At 38.1% G+C, this 22,116-nt stretch overlaps 1 protein-coding gene across 4 annotated transcripts in view; it reads left to right on the forward strand.

Moving 5' to 3' along the window:
- SH3KBP1 (SH3 domain containing kinase binding protein 1) overlaps window positions 1-22,116 on the forward strand; it is a 154,615-nt gene that overhangs the window by 17,122 nt on the left and 115,377 nt on the right. For 2 of the 4 annotated variants that reach the window (XM_026674928.2, XM_026674927.2), the window contains exon 2: window positions 8,245-8,402. In XM_026674928.2, coding sequence (XP_026530713.1) covers window positions 8,245-8,402 — 158 coding nt within the window. The remainder of the gene's footprint in view (window positions 1-8,244; window positions 8,403-22,116) is intronic. The other 2 variants (XM_087966949.1, XM_026674929.2) reach the window with 1 other exon arrangement.

The following is a 22,116-nucleotide window of genomic DNA, read 5'->3' on the forward strand; positions in this document are numbered from 1 at the left end:
TGGTTGTGGGTTTTGAGACAATGGATTTACAGATTTTTATCTATCTCTGGATATGGATGCAATATTTCAAATGGAGTTGTTGTACAATTTGGGGGTGTTCTTCAACTATAGATCCTGCTTGGAGAGCCTTTATACAGGCTGTCTTGTGCACCAGTTACGTCCAGTTTCATGATTGGCCTTATTCATAATGACTCATGCTATAGGAATGTCCCATTGTAATGTAACTACTGCACATTAACTACTGTAATGGGCTCTATATGTGATTGCCCTTAACATTCAGAAATTGCAGCTGATCTAGCCCCACAGTCAATTTGGAGGATTCCACAATAAGTCCATGTGTCATTTTATAACTTCTTTAGGAGCTATTCTGGCTCCCAGTAGACTTCCAGTGTTGGTTAAGCTCTACGTGTCACCAGTCCAAATTGTGTGATTGTCTGTCTGCAATTGTGTCTGTTCGCCCCAACAGAACTAACAGAGTTGGGATGCTACAGATCAGGGGTGGGAATCTACCGGTTCTGTCCACTTCTGTAGAACCGGTTGCTCTGAAAAGCAGCAAACAGAGAGCATACATAGAATCGGTTCTATGTTTGCTGCTGTTTTGGCATCTGCCCGCCCGGGCTCTTAGCTGACCTTTATTTCTTGTGTTTTCAACCGCAGCTGCTTTGCGCGACACAGCTGTGGTTGAAAAAGCAGGAAAAAAAGTGCTTTTTCAACTGCTGTACATCCACGCGCAGTGCTGCTCAGCAGTCCAGGTAGCTAGATCACAGAACACACATAATGTAAAATCACCGAACTGGTAGTTACACCGGTCAGATCCCACCCCTGCTACAGATACCATCTATTAGGCAGTGTCACTTGCTGTCAAGGAATCTGACTTCTTTTCAGAACTGTATAAATTAAAATATTTATTTTAATTTTTAATATTTATTTTTTGATACTGAGTTGGATCCAGGGGAATGTAGTCAATCTTATTATCTCAGTGAAATCATAGACAAATTACTCTTCTCGGAAACTAAACCTTAGTAACTGTTTCTGGATTTACCATGGTATTTTGTGATAATAAAAGAATTTCTCATTGTAACAGCAATGAGAAAGTTGATTTTAACACCATCTCTTGGATTTCTTTCTGTTGCTCTGTCATTTGGCTGTTTAAAGTTGCCTTGAATAGCTGATTGTGCTGTTATAAGAATAAAGTTATATTGCCTTGATGGGGGATATCCTGAAACAATGGCTAAGAAAATGTTCATTGTAAGTTAACTGAAGTAGAACTCTGAGACTTTAATATTTTACTGTGCCTGGACTGATATTTCCAGACTGGATTACATAATGCAAGGGCATGCATGTATATGCGCGCACACGCACAGTACTGTATATAAATTTAATAAATAAATACATGATATTAATTACAATCTTGTTACAATTTGATTTTTTCCTTATTTTTTTTAAAATAGTGTTCAGCAAACATTAATTCTCCACATTTTGGGAAGAATTTATCTGGCCATGAGGTCAATATGTAATCTCTTTTTAAGCAACAGTTTAGAAATCCCTTTTCTTTGAACTATATACCATTATATAGTTATATAGTTCTTTGAACTATAATTCTTTTAGTATTTTGCTAAAATACTAAACTAGCATTATTACTGTATAACTGCTGAGTATACAAAATGTAAACCATTTGTTACATTTTATGTTTAGAATTAGACAGTACTGTCTAAATACAAGAAAAATAATGGTACAAAGTATTTGTATCATTCATATTGAAGGTATGCCATTAAATCTGTACAAGTAATTCTTGAAATTAACTAGAAACTACTATAATTATTTCCCATATTCGGATTGTTATCAAAACTGTTTTGCAGTGACAATTTAACATTCCTAAATGACACGCAATATCTACTGTTAGTTCATCTTAATTTGCTTAATTTTGGTTACTGTTGCTCCATACTAGTGCTCCAGCTTTTTCTTTTGAACTACTTATTTAATATCTTTCAGTACCAAGTGCAGTAAAACTTTAAAAAGCTGGTTTTTATATCAACTTTGTTATTACTGCTCCAATTCATTTGAGGCCTAAATGATCTTTATAAGGTTTTTTTTTTTAAATTAAAAACATAGATGTGTCCATCCAAATTGTCCATCCAAAACTGGACAGTATTGACATTTCTTGACTTGCTTTTTAAATAAGTAAGTATGCTGAAGCATGTCTTCAAGAAGATTTGGATGCCAAAGAGTCAAAGAAATAGTCCAAATCAGAGGTGGTATTCAGCAGGTTCTGACCAGTTCTGGAGAACCGGTAGTGGAAATTTTGAGTAGTTCGGAGAATCAGCAAATACCACCTCTGACTGGAGATTTTACAATATCCTTCCCCTGCCATGCCCACCAAGCTACGCCCACAGAACAGATAGTAAAAAAATTTGAATCCCACCACTGGTCCAAGTGTATATTTTGCAGTAGACAAAATAATAATGAATGAGAGTAAAATAATTAGATATGGAAATAGTTCTACAAATAGTATAGCAATATTATATTTTAAGGTAAATGGAGAAAGACAGGAATTTTAATTAATATATTGAAATTTAGGTCCTTATTTAAAAAACAAGAAGTCTAATATTCATCAATACATGCAGGCTGAAACATATATCAAATCACCAACATTTCATTCTTATTCCTATAATGTTGTGTTCTGATGAGCAGGCTCATATTTAAACTCTTAAAAAGTCTAATATTGTAAGCTTTGCAAGGTAGACCAGGCAGGAAATATGACCAAATGAACTAATTGTACTTGATTATAAAGCTACATTAACAAAAACTTGCAAATCTGAAAGTACAATTTGCACCAACTCCTTTAGAGCCCAAAAAATTTGGGAGGGTCAAACTGCCAGAATATCCTTCTTATTCATAAAATATTGTGCTAGGATTCATCTGTTTGATGAACCACTGTCTTCTAATGTTTATTAGTAACTACAGGAGTGATTGTGTCAATGTACTGTGATGATCCACATCATAATAATTGAGTCCGATAAAGAGTTTTGTGGGTGTGTACCTTCAATTCAGTCAAGTCCTGACAGTTTTCTTGGCAACATTTTCAGAAGTGACTTTCTGTTGTCTTCTTCCTAGGGCTGAAGGAGAGTGACTTGCCTTGACTTTAACTTGCTTCATGGCTAAACTGGCTTCATGCCTAAAGTGGGACTAGAATTTATGGTCTCCTGATTTCTAGCTTGGTGTACCAAACTATCTTTCTAAAGGTAAAGGTAGAAATTGTTTATTTAGTTTATAGAAGACAGTTGCTTCAATAAAATTGACATGATAAGATGGTGTACTGTATTACAGTAGTGGAAATTTCCAATTGTGATCATAAACCCGCCTGTACTGATTTGACAGCAATGTAGGCCAATACTCAAATACAGCTCATCAGTCCGGAACCCACATTACGTATCTGATATTAACACAGTTGAGAAAGTCCAGAAATATTTCACAAGAAGAGTTCTCCACTCCTCTACTTGTTGCAGAATACCTTATGCCACCAGACTTTAAATTCTAGACCTAGAAAAACTAGAACTATGCCGCCTTCTGTCCGATCTAAGTATAGTATATAAAATCATACATTGCAATGTCCTACCTGTCAATGAATACTTCAGCTCCAACCATAACAACACAGTAGCAAACAATAGATATAAACTCAAGTTAATCGCACCAAACTTAATTGCAGGAAATACGACTTCAGCAACAGAGTGGTCAATGTCTGGAATACTCTACCTGACTCTGGGGTTTTTTCCCCCAAACCCCAAAAACTTTAACCTTAGACTGTCTATTATTGACCTCACCCCTTTCCTAAAAGGTCTGTAGAGGGCGTGCATAAGTGCACCTACATGCCTACCATCCCTGTCCTATTGTTTCTTTTATATATTTTTTATTTTTCTTATATGTATCCATGTATTCATAACTATGTTTTTACTTATACCTATTATCTTTAAGCAATTGACAAATAAAAAATATAAATAAATAAATAAATAATAAATAAATAAAGGATCAAGGGTGAATTTAGTAGGCCTTGTATCTTGGGGAAAGAGCTATAGCTCACTAAGTCTTATACCGTTTAATAAAACTTGTTAACATGCTATCAAGTTAAAGTGCTATCAGATTCCTTCTGATTTTTGGCCACCATTAGCTAACATGGGTCTCCTATGTTTAATTGTTCCCAAGAGGTGCTTTGTGAGAGGGAACTCTGGTGCCTTCCAAACCTCTGCTTTTGAAATAATTTTCCAGCCTTAGTAAATAGTAAATATGAAATGAAAGATGATATATGGCAGCTAAAAGCCTAGGATCAATCAGCAGAAGTAAAGGATGTGGTTTATTCTGCTTTTGTTAATTTCACCTTGCATGCATTTTAGAGTACTGAAATGTAAGAAGGTTGTGATGGAGCATATATAAAGGCTGCTAACAAAAAAGATAAAGGGCTTATAGATCAGGGGTGTCAAACTCGATTTCATTGAGGGCTGGATCAGCATTGTGGTTGTCGTCTGGGGGCTGGGAGGGAGGAGGGGCGTGGGTGGGGTGGTTGCAGCTGACTGGGCATGGTCAGGGGGTGTGGCCAGCTTGATGACACTCACATGGGTGGTGCCTGTGGCAGCCGGGCAGAGTTGGGGAAGAAATGCAGGGGTCTCTGGTGGATGGGTTAGGGGTGTGAAAGTTCATCCCATGGGATGAAACAGGGCGGGGCAGCTACAGCCATTATGCCTTTAGCTGCTTTCGGCACCACTCGGTTTCCCACTCCACCTCCGCCATGCTGGTCTGGTCTGGTGGGGGGGGGAATTGCCTTTCACCATCTCTGCCACACCATGAACAGGGATTGACCATCCCCCAAGCCCTGCTGCTGTCAAAGTAAATTCCGGGCTGCTGTGGATGGACGAAAAGCTCAGCTTTTGTCTGAAAGAGGAGTGGGGAGAAGTAAGAAGGAAAGCGGTCAAGTGAGAAGCACCCTGCTAGCCAGGCACTGAAGTGCTGCCACTGCCACCGCAGAGAGAGAGAGAGAGAGAGCAAGAGAGTGATTAAATCCAACGTGTGTGTGTGTGTGTGTGTGTGTGTGTGAGAGAGAGAGAGAGAGAGAGAGAGAGAGAGATATCTGATCCAACCTTGGAGAGTTATACCAGGACTGGTGGAGGTGTTCTCCCTCTCCCCTCACACACACACACACACACACACACACACACACAAAGAGGTTTGATCGGATTGCTCTTGCTCTCTCTCACACACACACAAACACACACACACACACAGACAGGTTGGATCGGATTGTTCTTGCTTTCTCTCTCTTTCTCTCTCTTTCTCTCTCTCTCTCTCTCTCTCTCTCTCTCTCTCTCTCTCTCTCTCTCTCTCACACACACACACACACACACACACACACACACACACAGAGGTTTGATCAGATTGTTCTCTTGCTCTCTCACTCCACCTCAAGGCAGTGGCACCAGCCATGCTCTCCACAGCGGCCTGCAGCTGATCCGTCCTCCATCCCCCCATCACCTGGCTTTGTTCATCTTCGTTCTTCACCACTTCTTCTCCTTGCTCACCACCGTAGCGGAGCAGGAGGATGAGCAATGCACCAGTGTGGCAGTCACAAAGCGAGGTGGTGGGGGCAAAAGATGAAACAAGGTGGGGGGTGGAAGATGGAAGCAAAGCAGAGGGTGCAGAGCTGTCCCATGCACCAGTTACATGAGGGCCCCATAGCCAGGCCATCAAGGTCCTGACAACTGCCTGGCCTCGTGGTGGCAGCTTCAAAATCCACATCCAGAACCCTGCGTGGCCGCTGGCCCACTTCTCCTTACTTGTCACCACAATGGAGCAGGAGGCTGAGTGACGCACATGGGGTCCTGGATAGAGCAGCTGGAGCCGCCACAAGATGAGGCAATTGTCAGGATGTTGATGGCTGCGGGTTGCTCAGATAAGCCAGGTAAGCATGGGGGGCAGCTCCATACCCCTGCCTTGCTTCATCCTCCACTCCCCCCACTGCCTCACTTTGTGGCTGCCTCAGCAGAATGTTGCTCAGCCTCCTGTTCCATGGTGGGCAAGGAGAAGAAGTAATGAAGAACGAAGCAAGGCAGTGTGGGGGTGTAGGACGAAGCAAGGCAGGGGGTGCGGAGCTATCCCATCTGCCCCATACTGGCTTACCTGAGGACCTTTCAGCCAGACCAGCCATGCCAAACCTTCACCACCACCACCCAATCCCCCCAGGGCAGCCACATTCCTTCACTAACCTGCTTTCCAATTCTCCTGTTCTCCGCCACATGCAGGGCAACAAAAGTAGTTTGTGGGACTATGGTAAAAAAAAAAATAGTTCAAACCTTCCAACTTCTCACAGGAAAAAAAAGATCTTGTGAGGTTGGAAGGTCTGAACTATTTTGCATAGAATAGTTTTCACAACTATTTTATAAATGTTATAGTTTAATTAAGCACCCTAGTGTCTTTTGAAGGGAATGGAGAGAAAACTAACTTTAGGTAGGTTGCCTGATGCAACTTTCTCCCCACCAGTCCCTTTTACTAGAAACAGTTTTATTTTACTTTGACTTTTTTTCTTTTGGACAGCTTTGTAGTTTTATTTAGCGTATGGCAAATACATGGGCTTATAAGTGACTCAAATGTCCAGTCCACCCAGCCATTCAAGGACGGGGTGGTCTATGTTGAAAAAAAAATCAGACATTGGGCCATTGTAAGCTCTTGATGGACATTCAGACACAATGGGATGGATATTTTATCAAGGAGCACCACAGTCACACTGAAGGATAGAGACAAGACCCCACTTAAACAATGAGTCCTGGCAGACACCATGTTGGGTACAGGTCCTGTTCAGAGTTGACCAATGCTAACGAGGAAGGTCAAAACCTAACACCTTTTGTGTAGGGTCATCAATGTCAGGGGTCACCAACCTTTTGGACCTCAGGGACCACCAAACTCATAATTTTAAATCCTGCGGACCACTAATATGAACTTTGATTGATGGTGGCTTGCTGATGTTGGTGGGAAACTTGGTCCCATGTTCCAGAGCTGCACTAGTCACACGACTGGCCTGTGCACTGGCCTGCCATGGATGAGCCACTCCGGGATTACCAAAGGGCCAATCTTGTGACTACTGCAGCTCTGGAATATGGGACTGGCCTGTGGTGGGGTTGGAAATCTCTGCCATAGGGGGTGGCACGTGTAATGTGCAAATTTGCGGGTGGTGCAACGTGCAAAAAGCAGTGCAGCCTTCGTCAGCCAGGACAAGGTAATGGTGCTGTTGCGGCAAGAGGAGGCAGCGGTACAGGTGGGCTAAAGTAACTATGGAGATGGCTGGAAGGTGCAGGAGTGCTGCGCTACTTGCATTTGTGCAGCATCAGCATTCCACCTTCGCTCGAGGAGCCCGGCTGGGTTTCCCACACCACTCGCGCTTCAGTGCTTTGACTTCCAGGGACAGGAGTTGGGCCAAGCTATCTGCAAAATCGTCTCTCTCTCAAGGAGCATTCACAGAAGTGGCACGGGAAACTTTGGCCTGGCTCTTGAGAGACTAGAGTGACTCCAGCTGCTTTTCTCTGCTAACAGGCGGCCAAGCTATCTGCAAACTGTTAATTGTCTCTCTCTTGTGTTCCTGCACAGCCTGGAATAATTGCTTTGGGGGGGACATTTCTCTGCGGACCACCAAAATTTTCTTGTGGACCACCAGTGATTCTCAGCCCACTGGTTGGCAACCACTGATCTATGTAACTGCCTGTATCTGGGTGTTCAACAGCCCATTTGGCTTTCCACTGTGTGTTGATGTCAAAAGTTGTTAGACAACTGTTGAGTGCCAGAGATGGCTTCCTGGATTTAAGCCTGCCAAATGATAGATGAGGAAGATCAGTGTTCACAGGAAGAAGTGGTTTTCTCATAATTTTGTTGTAATCTTTCACTAAGGCTTCCTGCCTTCATAGAGCTGGTGGTGCAATGTGGCTCAAGACGGGGAACCAACTAGTAGGAGTATTATTTTATGCAATTGCTTATGATCCTCATTGTATTATTTAGTCTAACATCGATCTTGCTAGTGTGGCAACTATTAAGCCAAACAGGGCACAGTATTCAACTGTGGCATAAACCAACCTTAGTGCTTATATTCTGAGAGCAGAGGCTGAGGATCCCCATCTTGATCCCCATCTTGAATCCTCTAAAATTACAGGAATCTTTCTGGATTTCCCCCCACCCTAATTTTGTACTGTATTATTATGCTTTCCCTTTTAGTGGAGGCGATAGTGGAGTTTGACTACAAAGCTCAACATGATGATGAGCTGACAATCACTGTAGGTGACATCATCACCAACATCAGAAAAGAAGATGGAGGTTGGTGGGAAGGACAGCTCAAAGGCAGAAGAGGTTTGTTCCCTGACAACTTTGTAAGAGTGAGTACAAAGTGAAAACTGTTAATTGTTTTATGTGACCAACTTACATCATCTTGTTGAGATATAGGTTTGCAATATTAGCAGCCAAACAAGAAAACTTTGTAAATCAGATTTATCCTCATAGTGTTAGCTTTCTGCAACCTTCTGAAAATTGAATTGTTTGAAAAAAATGAAATGATACTTGTTGTTTTGGTTATAATTACTGCTGATGTATTATTTTTGTGGTATTTTCATAATCACATTTTATGTTTAGTGTTTCTTTTGTATTAATATTGATGTAAAACATTAAGAATCAGGTTTCGTTGTGGCAGTATACAAAAAAGTAAGCAATGACTTTTTATCAATTTGAAGCTTAAGATTTGAGCATAAAAAGATCTTTTAAAAAATTACACAGTATAGATATTTTTAAGTATTTTATAAGAATCACAGTAATATATAGCACTTACAAGCAGTTTATATTTAAAATATTGCATTTAAGATATAATAGAGATTTATGAAGGCAGAGGGTTAAATCAGGCTGCCTTTGAACTTTGGACATAGGAATGGTCAACATTAGAACAATGAAAACAGATGCTCCACTAGATGAACTGTGATTGAATTCAACAATATGCATTGAGATATCATTGGACTATGTGAAACATGATGAAAAGGCAAAAATTTAACTGAATTTGATACAGCTGGGCATTTACTCTACACTAGAGTACCTAAGATGGACAATGTGGAGGAGTTGGTTTTCTCATCAACCAAAAACTGAAAGACTGTAGTAAAATTTGAAAGTATATCAACAGCCCAATGTATCATTCAACTGAACAAACAATGCAAGCTTCAAATCATCCAAGCTTATGTGCCAACAATAAGCTATAGTGATGATGAGGTTGAAGAGTTTTACAACAATGTGGCCTTTAAGACAGAAAAATGCTGATACAAAATACTAATGGGTGACTTTAATGCAAGAATAGGAAGAACAATACCTGGAGAAAAAGCAACTGGCCTGTAGGAAAGTGGTGAATGAGAAAATAGAGGCGACAGACTAGTAGATTTTGCTGAAGGACAGGAACTTTATATATCATGAACCCATTTTACAAGAAAAAGCTAGCAGAAAGTGGACATGGAAATGTCCATCTGGGTAAACAAGCAAAATTGACTCCATCATATCAAGTGATAAAATCATATTCTGCAATTGTATTGTCATCAATCATTTTAACATTGAAAGTGACCATAGAATGGTACGAGCTAAAGTGAAGATAGACTGTCAAAAAGAGTGTATGAAAATGATAAAAACATCACAAAAAGCAAAAATAAAAAGTGATAAACTGTTAGAGAACAGCACTTTTGAGATTAATCTATCAAATTGCTTTGTTCTATTGCAAGATTGGAAGAAATTAACATTACAGAACAAAATAAACAAATAGTCAAAAACATCCTTGAATTTGCTACATCTATAGCACCGCTGAAAAAACACTTTGTACAGTCAAAAATTTCTGATGAAATTATTGATTTAAGAAAAAAAGATGGACAAAAAAGAATGTCAGAAATTTTGTAATAAATTGGATTACATTAAACTTTGCAAGACCATAGAAAAATATATCCAAGAAGAAATGAGTACTGTATATACTCGAGTATAAGCCTAGTTTTCAGCCCATTTTTGTGCTGAAAAAATCCCCCTCGGCTTATACTCGAGTCAGATCCCTCTGAAAAAAAATGGTGTGGAGTCGCGGCCTCCGGCAGCAGCGACTCCCAACAGCCCCAGCCGGGAAGGGAAAGGCAAAAAGCGCTTTGCCTTTCCCTTCCCGAGCGGTGGGACTGGGGCGCGCCGGCGGTAGTGACTCCTGACTCAGGGGCCTCCGAGGGAGGGGAAGAGAGAGTGACTCCTGCCTCCCGCTGTCATCATCATCTTCTTCTTTTGGGTTAGTGAATCAATTAAACCTTTCATGATAGTGAGATCGTTTCCCAAATTAATTATTTTTATTTTTGAAATTTACCAGTAGCTACTGCATTTCCCACCCTTGGCTTATACTCGAGTCAATAAGTTTTCCCAGTTTTTGTGTAAAATTAGGTGCCTCGCTTATATTCGGGTCGACTTATACTCGAGTATATACGGTAAGTTTAACATGAAGCTTGTGAAAAAGGCAATTGAACAAAACAAAGGGATTGACAGAGCAAATGCAAGCTTGTAAAAACAAGAAAGAAGGCTTTTCCATTAAAATGTGATAATAGCTCTGAGTGTAGAACAAGACAGGAAATGTTAAAAATAATTGGAAAATTCAATTCAGAGCTATACATGATCAAGAACATTCAAAAATAACAATACCCACAAAAAAAGAAATGCCAGATATTTTAGTGAAGTATCAAGAGCCATAAAATCAATGGAAAATGGCAAACCTTCAGGAAACAACTGTGTTATGATTGAAATGCTGAAAGCTAGCAGTCATAGTTTACCCAAGATACTAGCAAAGCTATATTCAAGATGCCGCAGAGAAGAAAAAATACACAATGCATGGAAAAATGCTTATATACAAGAAAGGGGCCCAAAATGATTTAAAGAATTATCGTCCAATAAATCTATTTTTGGTCATCCCAGTGGTGGAATTCAAAAGTTTTTACTACTGGTTCTGTGGGCGTGGCTTGGTGGGTGTGGTGTGGCTTGGTGGGCATGGCTTAGTGGCATGGCAGGGGAAGGATACTGTAAAATCTCCATTCCCTCCCCAGAACACTAACCTGCTTTCCAGCTCTGTTCTCCTGTGCAGGGCAACAAAAGAAGACCCAGCCAATCAGATGGGACTTGGGAGGCAGAGAATAGATGGGGGTGGGACCAGTCAGAGGTGGTATTTGCCAGTTATCCAAACTACTCAAAATTTCCGCTACTGGTTCTCCAGAACTGGTCAGAACCTGCTGAATACCACCTCTGAGTCATCCATAAGGTTTTCACCAAGATAATAGCAAAAAGAATATTGAGAACATTAAATGATGCACAGTCAAAGGAGCAGGCAGGGTTCAGAAATGGCTACAGCACCATGGATCGCATCCAGGTTGTTCAGCAAGTCATTGAAAGGCACAACTGCTTTTTTTCTTCAATGCACATAGAAAAGATAAAATCTGAAAACCAAGTAAAATGTTACTTGTGTCACAAAAAATAAGTACCGTATTTATCGGCGTATAACACGCACAGGCGTATAACACGCATCTTCATTTTAAGGGGGAAATTTCAGGAAAAAATTTTAAAAAATTCTGCCTGCCTGCCTTAGTTTCTGGTTGTTTGGGAGCAGCTTCGGCTGAGAATAATAACTATTCGCCTCTTTTACTCAGCCGAAGCTGTTCGATTCAACCATTAACGAAGGCAGGCAGGCAGGCAGAACGGAGCACTGCGGGCGGGCGGGCGGGCGGGCGGGGTGGGGGTGGGGGAGGCGACAGGAAAAGCCCCCGCTTCTTTGAAGCAGTTTCTTCCTGTGCTGGTGGAGGAGCGAGAGAGCAACTGAGAGAGCTGACCCAGAGAGAAGGACAGGCTTGGTTGCTTCCTCCCTCCCTTCTTTCATTTGTGTCCTTGATCCCGATCCAGCAGCATTCACCGAAGGCTTCTTAACATTATATCGGCGTATAACACGCATACATCATTTGCCCCCTATTTTCAGGGGGAAAAAAGTGCGTGTTATACGCCGATAAATACGGTACATAAAAATGGACCTAACATTTTCAAATGGATCTAACATTTTCAAGGGCTATATTCTCCTTCAGTCTGTCAAGAATATTTTTAATGGATTCCACAGGTTTGCCCTTTCACAAAATAGTGGCCATTACTAGAAGCAGACATTCCCTTCTTTCCTACCATTTATATTAGGGATTCCATAGGCATGTTATATTAAATCTGATGATCCTAAGAAAATGATAGGGTATTGGTTCTTATTGTAATCAAATATAGCTGTTATTCTGGAAATCTCAAAAAACTGCTGAATTTGAAGTTAATTCTTTGTTATATGAACATTTCTGTTTCTTTCCTTGTGTATAAATTGGTTGAGAATGTAGTGAAAATAATGTGGATTTGTAGTGAATTTAATAATGTGTGTTTCCATAATGTATTTTTAAAAAGTTTTATTGACTTCATCTTATTTGCCATAATTTTCATACCCGGCAGATTACAATAAGTACAATATACAAGAAATTATTTAAATTCATAACTTTGTATATACTGTAATTCTCCAGGGAGAAATATATGTGGGAAATAAAAGAAGTAATTGCTTCTGAACCAATGAATGCTTGGTTTGTCTTAGTTCAAGCAAATGCTTCATTTTGGACTTCTGTCCTGTCTTGTTGTGGTGGTTTTTCATAATTAGTAACCTAACTAAAGATACTATTTTCCACAAATTGGGATTGGTCACTTCTTGTGATAAAGTCAGTTTGGGGTAGAATTTCTTCAGCCCGGTGTTTTTAGACAAGTTTGTAGGGAAATGAATTTCATATTAACTGTGGTTATATTCATAAATGAGAAAGTTGTGTGAGAGCAGGAATTTTGATATAGTTGCAGTCACATATACTCAATTGTAGTCACATAGAATAGTAGCATATGTAGCATGCAGTTTTGAAAGTTGAGCTTAGTCACAAGCTAAATTGGGCTAAGTTGTAGTAAAAATGGAAACTATAATGTATAAGATTTGAGTCAAACTACTCAAAGAATTCTGAAAATTGTATTTGGACTGAGTAATTGACTATTTTAAGATTTGAAGTTATGGGAGTAAAAGCATTTGATTCCTATGGCAGAGATACCAATTTTGTAAATATTGAGTCTATTTTCCCCCAGAACTTTTGGGCAACTTTTGCTTTAAGGTCCTTTAAGGTTCCTAGTTAGTTTTGGAATAAAAACAAGGCTTCACCTTATGTTTTTCTGCAAAATCCATAATATATATGATCATCCTACTTTTTGAACTTTCCATTCACTGTTTTCTGTTGCTCCAACATATCATTCACCTGAACCAGAATCTGCTGTATTTATTTCCATGCCTATAGTGATAGGTATAGGTATAGAGCAGGGGTGTCAGACTGGATTTCTTCGAGGGCTAGATCAGCATTGTAGTTCTCTTCTGCAGGGGCATGCAGTGGGGGGGGGGGGCAGGATGGATGCCTCCTGCAGCATTCAGCTGTCTGAAACGGGCCACGTGGCCCGTTTCCAGCCCATTTCCTGGGCCATTCTTGCAGGATGTTTTCAGGGTGTTTTGGGGGTGTTTTCAGGCTGTTTCTAGGCCATTTTGGGGGCTGTTGAGCCATTTTCAGAGTCATTTTTCAGACCGGTTTTCGGGACTTTTTCAGGGCCATTTTTTGAGCCATTTTCAGGCCGTTTTTCAGCCCTTAGAGTGCAGCAGGAGGACGTGGAGGGTGAAAATGAGGCATGGGGCAGCATGCAGCCTGTTTTAGCCACTAGAGGCACCGTGGGCCGGTCCTTTGATATTTCCAGGCCCGCCTCGTGGGGCCAGATTTAAGAACCCCATGGGCCTTGAGTTTGACACACCTGGTATAGAGCATTACCATCCATGAACTCAAGGCTCTGGGTTAAGGCCAAGTAGGTACAGGCCTAAGGACACCAAATTTTAGAGGATATCAAAATTGAAAAGATTTCTGAAAAACACAATAAAAAAGCAATAAGTAATCCTATATAGTGTGCCCAGTCAAGGGTTTAATAAAATTTTGTAGTGTAAATAGGCTGAAAAGGTTAGCAAAATGTCTAGAATCAGGCCTCCACATATCTTAACTCACCCTTGTATCATTCATGTGACCCCAATTTCCTTCCTCTTCCAGGATTTTCTTAATATTTATGATCCCATCTGTAATTTATTCACACAAGCAGGGAACCTTTTTATCAATTAAAAACAATTTGTGAAAGCACTAAGATTTAAGATTATGTCTATTAGACTAGAAGGAGACTTAGTTTAATTGTCCTAGAAGAACCAGCATGTTTGTCTTTCCTGTCCTTTCTTTTAAATTCATCTCTAGGAAAAGTTAAAAGAAGGCAACAGGGATATTCCTGTCCAAAGCTAAGAAATACGGAACTTAACCCCAAAATTATGTACATCTGGAAAACATTAGATAATTTATTACAAAATATATGATTGCAGAAACATTATGTTAGAGGTTTTTCTTAAATGTCCATGTGTTCTCTTTTTTTAGAGCACTAGTTTTATGAATATAACAATAAGTGAACATTGACCTCCTAAGAAACACTGTTTTTCCCAGCACTGGATGTTAGTAGCCACTGTGATATATTAGCACACAGGAGTTAATCACCTGTTGAGGAATGAACTAAAGGTAGGATACATAGCATTTATAAAAAGAGATGCTGCTGATAAATGCCCTGCCATCATATCCCACAAAGCATTTGCATGGTACTGTCTAAGTACCCTCAAAGCATTGTAGTTCTCCAAAATGGGAACTGCAATAAGCCTCTATCAAATCTGCAGATAGAGAGTGGGGCACTAGGAAATGCTATAGTAACTGTTATAAATAAATGCTATAGTAAATGCATGGTAACTGTTCATGCCAGCCATTGCCAAATGAATTAACTCCAATTAAATAAAAAGAGATGCTGCTGATAAATGCCCTGCCATCATATCCCACAAAGCATTTGCATGGTACTGTCTAAGCACCCTCAAAGCATTGTAGTTCTCCAAAATGGGAACTGCAATAAGCCTCTATCAAATCTGCAGATAGAGAGTGGGGCAGTAGGAAATGCTATAGGCAAAAATGACTATAGGCATAATGACATTGCTATAGGCGTATACATGACATTGCTATAGGCATAATGACATTGCTATAGGCGTATACACCCAACCAAGCAGAAGAAATAGTTGAACTCTTTGCTAATCAATTAACAAATGTATGTAGGAAACATACCACAGTAGTAATGGGAGACTAACTACCCCGCTATCAACTGGGAGACAAACTCTGCAGCAAGTGGGAGATTGAACAAATTCCTAACCAGCAGCTGACAACTTTGTCATCCAAAAGGCAGAGGAGGGAACTAGAGGAAAAGCTTTACTGGACCTAATTCTTACTAATAGAAAAAAAGTGATAGAGGGAGTGGAAGTTGCCAGAACTTTGGGTGAGAGTGATCACATCATACTGGAATTCAATATATTGCAAACACAAGCAATAGAATATAATCCAACCACAGTGTCTTAACCTTTAAAAGAGCTAATTTTAACAAACTCAGAGAGAGCCTAAGTAAAATTTCATGGATAAAAATCCTAAAGGGGAAAACAACTCAAGAAGTGTGGGAAACACTGAAAAATATCATAAAACACAATACCACTGAAAAAGAAAAACAAGAAAAACAGCTGCCAAAAAAGCTAATACAATCCTTGGTTGTATAAACAGAGGCATAGAATCAAAATAATGTGAAATATTAGTACCACTTTATAAAGCCTTAGTAAGACCACATGTGGAATACTGAATCCAATTTTGGCCACCACATTGCAAAAAAGATATTGAGACTTTGGAAAAAGTGCAAAGAAGAACAACTAAAATGATTAAAGGCCTGGAGACTAAAACATATGAAGAACAGTTGCAGCATTTGGGTTTGGCTAGTCTAAAGAAAAGAAGAACTAGAGGGAACATAATAGCAGTAATCCAGTATTTGAGAGGCTGTTTCAAAGAGGAAGGGGGCAATTTATTTTTGACAGTACCAGAGGGCAGGGCAGGAAACAATGGATGGAGGAAACTAATCAAAGAGAGGCAACCTGGAATTAAGGAGAAATTCCTAACAATGAGGAAAATTAACCAGTGGAACAGCTTGCCTTCAGAAGTTGTGGGTGTTTCATCACTGGAGGTTTTTAAGAAGAGACTTGTTTGAAATGGGATATAGGATGTCCTGCTTGAGCAGGGAGCTGGACTAGAAGCTGGAAGGTCCCTTCCAACTCGATTCTGATTCTGACATGAAGAGATAACTAGTGTTTAATTCTGTTCAGAGTATTGCAGCATAAATTCAGCACCAGAAAAGTAAACACAGATGGCTGAGGCTTCATTTAACTTCTTTATAAACATATAAAGTAAATTTTACAATACCAGTTGTAGATTTCTCCAACATGGAGCAAACTCAAACAGAAGCAGACATGTTACAGGTTCAGAGCAGAACAGCAACTCAGGAGCTCAGAAACAGACATCAGTTTCACTTTAGTTCAGCAGGCAAGCAAGACATACAGCAGAGGAGAGTAGCAGTTTCATTTTCAATAGACAAATTCAGAGCTTAACATAGCTTCAGAGCTGCAGAGCTTAATATAGAGCCACCCCAGGCTATTTCTAGTTTCAGTTTCCAAACTGTCCTCATTGGCTGACTTAGTTGCTATGCCTGTTCATTGGCTGACGTTGCTATCATGCTCTATTCCAGTTCATGAATATACTCTGACAAATTCCTAACCTAAAGCTAGGGTAGATGAGATGTTTGTCTCATGATGGAAAGCTAGTTGTAGCTTGATTTTAAGAAGAACATATATTTACCACATTATTTCTAGTTCATACAACTTGTGAAAATATATGTTTTTCTTGGCAATAGAAAGTGGAATTTACAAAGTAGATGATATTTTCCTAACTAGGATATACTTTTCAGTTTTTCAGAAATCAGTACTTAGATTGGAAATCTTTTTATGTTTATTATGTTTGACCACAATGATTTTCATATTTAATTATTTCTTTTTTAAAAAAATTATTGGTTTTTAAGACGAATAGACAAACAAAACATAAAAACATCAAGCCATCTTCCACATATATACATACAGTGTGCCGGTTGGTTTACAAATTGTTTTGTGCTTTCATTTCGTAGTCTCCAATTACAATTACATTGTATATATTCTCATATTTTCAGTCAAGTATTAAATACATGAATATCATTGTTAATCATTTGACTATACTTTTATTCATTCATGTTTCACAAAATAATCATATTTTACTTAATTTGTTTTATGATAGTTCATATTATAATCTCAAATCTATCCTACAATCATTTTGTAGATATAATAAGAAAAGAATACATCTTTATATATTTATTATTTTCTAAGAATCTACATATTTCATTACCATGTTTTTTTAACCATTGATAGAATAGATCCCAAATTTTATAAAATTGTTTATCATCTTGTTCTCTGATTTCAAATGTCAATCTAGTCATTTCAGCACATTCCAATATTTTCTTAATGATTTCCTCCTGTGATGGTATTTTCTCATTTTTCCAGTTTTTAGCAAATACAATCCTAGCCGCTGTTAATACATTTACAATCAGGTATTTCAATTCTTTACTATATATTTCAGGTAAAATTCCCAATAAAAATATCTCTGGTTTCAAATCTATATGCTTTTTTGTCATTTTTTCCAACCACGTGTGGATTTTAGTCCAATATTTTTTAGCATCCGCACAAGTCCACCACATATGGTAATATGAGCCAGGTGTCTGATGACATTTCCATCATTTTTCAGATTTCTTGCTATTCTTGTTGGGGGGAAATGCCACCCGTAAAACATCTTATACAGATTTTCTTTATATGCTGTTGACATTGTCATTTTATAATTTTGAGACCACAATTTTTGCCATTTCTCTAAATCAATCCCATATCCAAAATTCTTCCCCCAAGCAATCATTTTTTCTTTAACTTGTCCTTCTTCTAATTTAATTTCTAATAAGTATCCATACAATTTTTTAATCACCTTTTCATCAGTACCTGTCAAAATTTTATCTAAATCAGTCAGTTTATCGTAGAAACCTTCTGTTTTAGAGTCTTTATCATACCTTGAATGTATTTGGGCATATGAAAACCAATTCATCTTTATACCTTGTTCCTCTAATTTTTGTATAGATTTAAGTTCACCCTGTTCATTCAATATTTCACCATATCTAACTGTTTGTTCCTTTTTATATATTATAGGATAAGAAAATGCTTCAATAGTCGATAGCCAGGTTGGAATTTTCAAATAACATTGTCTTTTAGTCTTCTCCCAATTTAACCACAGAGACTCCCATATATAATGTCTTCTAAAATACCCCTGTGTTTTAGTTCCTTTATACCATAGAAAAGCATGCCACCCCAACAACAGATCATGTCCTTCTAATGTCAACAATCTAGTATTTCTTAATGTTATCTATTCCTTAACCCACATCAAATTTGTAGCTTGGTCGTACAACTCCCAATTAGGCAAACCAAATCCTCCTCTTATTCTGGCATCTTGCAAAAGTTTTAATTTTATTCTCTCTTTCTTACCTTGCCATATATATTTCAACACAATTTTATTTAAATCTTCAAAGTAATCTTTTCCAAGCCTAATTGGAATTGTTTGGAACAAATATAAAATTCTGGGTAATATATTCTTCTTGATTGTTGATATTCTCCCTATTAATGACAGTTGTAAATTTTCCCATTTCGCCAAATCTAGCGCTATCTGCTGCTTAAGTTTGATATAATTATTCTCTTTTAGTATACTGCATCTTGCTGTCAAATGTATCCCCAAGTACTTGATCTTATTCGTGACCTGAATTTTCAATAGATCTGCTAGTTCTTCCTTTTGTCTTGATAGCATATTCTTTGTCAAAATCTTTGTCTTATCTTTATTTATTTTCAAACCAGCCACCTTTCCATATGTCTGTATCTTTTCTATCAATTTTGATGCTGTTTCTAGTGGGTCTTCTAAAATGAAAACCAGATCATCTGCGAATGCTTGCAACTTAAATTCTTCCTTTTTAATTTTTATCCCTTTTATATCCTTTTCTTCTCTAATATTTCTGTTTAGCACTTCCAAGGTTAACACAAACAACAGAGGTGATAGTGGGCATCCTTGTCTTGTTCCTTTTCTTATATCGATAGAGTCTGTCAGTTCTCCCTCTATCATTATGTTTGCCGTTTGCTTATGATATATAGCTTCTATTACTTGAATAAATTTTTTAGCAAAGCCCATCTGTTCCAGCTGTAATAACATGAATCGCCAATTCACATTATCAAATGCCTTCTGTGCATCTAGAAATATCAAAGTCATTTGTTTTTCAGGGTGTGCCTCGTAGTCTTCCAAAGTGTCCAAGATTACTCTCATATTGTCTTTAATTTGTCTCTTTGGCAGAAATCCATTTTGATCAGGATGGATAAAATTGTTTAAGTATTTTTTTAAGTCTTTCTGGCAATATTGAAGCAAAAATTTTATAATCTGCGTTTAGTAAGGAAATGTTCTCTGTTCTTATTTGAATATTTTGAATTCCTTGCATAATCATCTGCAGGGTCACTTTTTCCTGTTCTTTTTCTTGGAGTAACATTGTCTGTATTGAACGTTGTCCTCCAGATGGTGAAGAGGAAGAAGTAGAAGTTGAGGAACCAGGAGCTGTTAGTTTCCTACTCATTTCGGACAATTCAGAATCTTCAGGTTCTTCTAAACCTTAATCCACTTGTGAAATAACCAATTGCAATTCCAAATAATAGTAGAAAAAAAGAAACCAAATAGTGGCAATAATAATAATAATATTAAAAAAGAAATTTCTTCAGGTACTTGTATACCTTAATCCAATTGATTGGCTAGATAGCAGTAAAAACTCAAAAATGGAAGAAAAGACCATAAACACACACAAAAAAAGAAAAAATTGTTAAATCCTGAAAAAGGTAGAAAAGTAAAAAGTAAAAAACTAAAAAAGAGAAAAGAAAAGTTCTTCAGGTTCTTCAACACCTTAATCCAATTAAGAGGTCTCAGGTATAAAAGGATGCATAAGAAAAAAAAGAAAGCCACAAAAATAAAAAATAAAAAAACCAATATGGAAGGTAAATAGGAAAAAAAAAAACAAGGGAGGGAGAGAGAAAAAAGAAAAGAGACTACTCTAGGCACCAAGTTTGAAAACATCGTGACTACAATTTATGATTCACAAAAGGCGAATATTATAATTAATGGAGAGTACACGCGTTCAATAAAAATAGAGATAGGAGTCAGGCAGGGATGTCCATTATCCCCCCTGCTCTTCATATTATCTTTGGAAACATTGCTTACACGAATTAGACAGAACCCAGGAATAAAAGGACTAAAAATTAAAAAAGAAGAATATAAACTCCAGTCATTTGCGGATGATATGGTATTTTTCATAGAGGAACCAATTGAAACAGGTCAAGAATTACTGAAAGAGTTAGATCAATTTGGGGAAGTTGCAGGACTTAAAATTTTTTGGGGAAAAATGAAATTAATAACTAAAAATTTAACAGAAAAACAAAAACTAAAATTGGAAAGGATAATGGGATTACAAATAGTAAAAAAAAATTAAATACCTAGGAATTTGGTTGACGGCTCAATGCAAAACTCTAATGGAAAATAATTATAATAAATTATTACAGCAAGTTAAAAAAGATTTAGAGATATGGGTTAAATTGCAAATCTCCTTATTAGGGAGGATTGCCACTATAAAAATGAATATTCTGCCCAAATTAATTTACTTATTCCAAACAATACCAATAAAAATACATAAAAATTACTCCGTGGAACTTAACAAGATAATCGCCAAATTTATCTGGCAAGGGAAAAAAACCGAGGATAAACCTAAAGGCAATGCAAGATATGAAGAGCAGGGGAGGTATGGCACTCCCAAATTGGGAATTATATTATAGTGCAGCCTCCTTACTCTGGTTGAAAGAGTGGGTAAATCTGTCGAATAAAAGGATCTTATTTTTAGAAGGCCATGATTTACAGAGGGGATGGCATGCATTTTTATGGGACATTGGGAAAATTAAGCAGAAGTATTTCCACAGACATATAATTAGAGATTCCTTATTGGCTAATTGGAACAAAATAAAAAAACCCATTATTTAAAAATCCCAATTTGGATCTCAACGATGGAGGCGATGATACATCCAAACAATCTAGATCTTAATAAAATGATAAAATACAAAGAACTTCTTGATGCGCAAGGAACTTTAAAATCATGGCAAGATCTCCAAGAACAGGGGCTACAGGTAGACCGGTGGGCTTGCTTGCAAATTCAAAATAGATATAGCCAGGACAAAAAAAAATTTGGAATTTATACCAAGGCACAACAAATAGATAAAATTTTATTAGATCCAGATAAAAAAAATATAACTAAATTTTATAATTATTTACTAGAGACGGAATTAGAAGAGGAAGTAGTCAAAGGCAACATGATAGCTTGGAGCAGAAACATAGGACGTAGCATTACATTATTAGAATGGGAAAAGGTTTGGACAAGGAATAATAAAATTACAAGATCAGCAGCATATAAAGAAAATGCCTATAAAATGTTTTATAGATGGCATCTCTCATTCTCGAGAATAGCGAAAATGTCTCCTAATATGAATCCGAATTGCTGGAAATGTAAAAAGAAACAGGAAACTGTTGTAGAGCGGCGGCAGATACTGAGACGGACACAGGCTTGACTTTTTAAAAGTCTTTATTCACTCGAATAAAGGGTTGCCGCGGCTGCCGGGGCTAACTGGCAGTCAGCTGGCGGCAACAGCTGATGCCGTTTGACAGCTCTTTTTATAGCCAGCTGTCAAACGGCATCAGCCAATCGGAGTGGTCGGCGCTCCCGCCCGGGCGGCGGACCGGAGTGAGGACCGCCGTCAGTCTATGAACACAACAGAAACATTTTTTCATATGTGGTGGTCCTGCACTGAAGCCCAAAGATACTGGCATAGAATAAAAAAAATGGTTAGAGGAAATAACAGCGGAGCAAATTGAATTAAAACCAGAATTCTTCCTATTGAGGATA

The sequence above is a fragment of the Notechis scutatus genome, chromosome 5 (assembly GCF_049901735.1).
Source record: "Notechis scutatus isolate UNSWTSFEM ecotype Mainland chromosome 5, rNotScu1.2, whole genome shotgun sequence".
Taxonomy (NCBI): Eukaryota; Metazoa; Chordata; class Lepidosauria; order Squamata; family Elapidae; genus Notechis; species Notechis scutatus.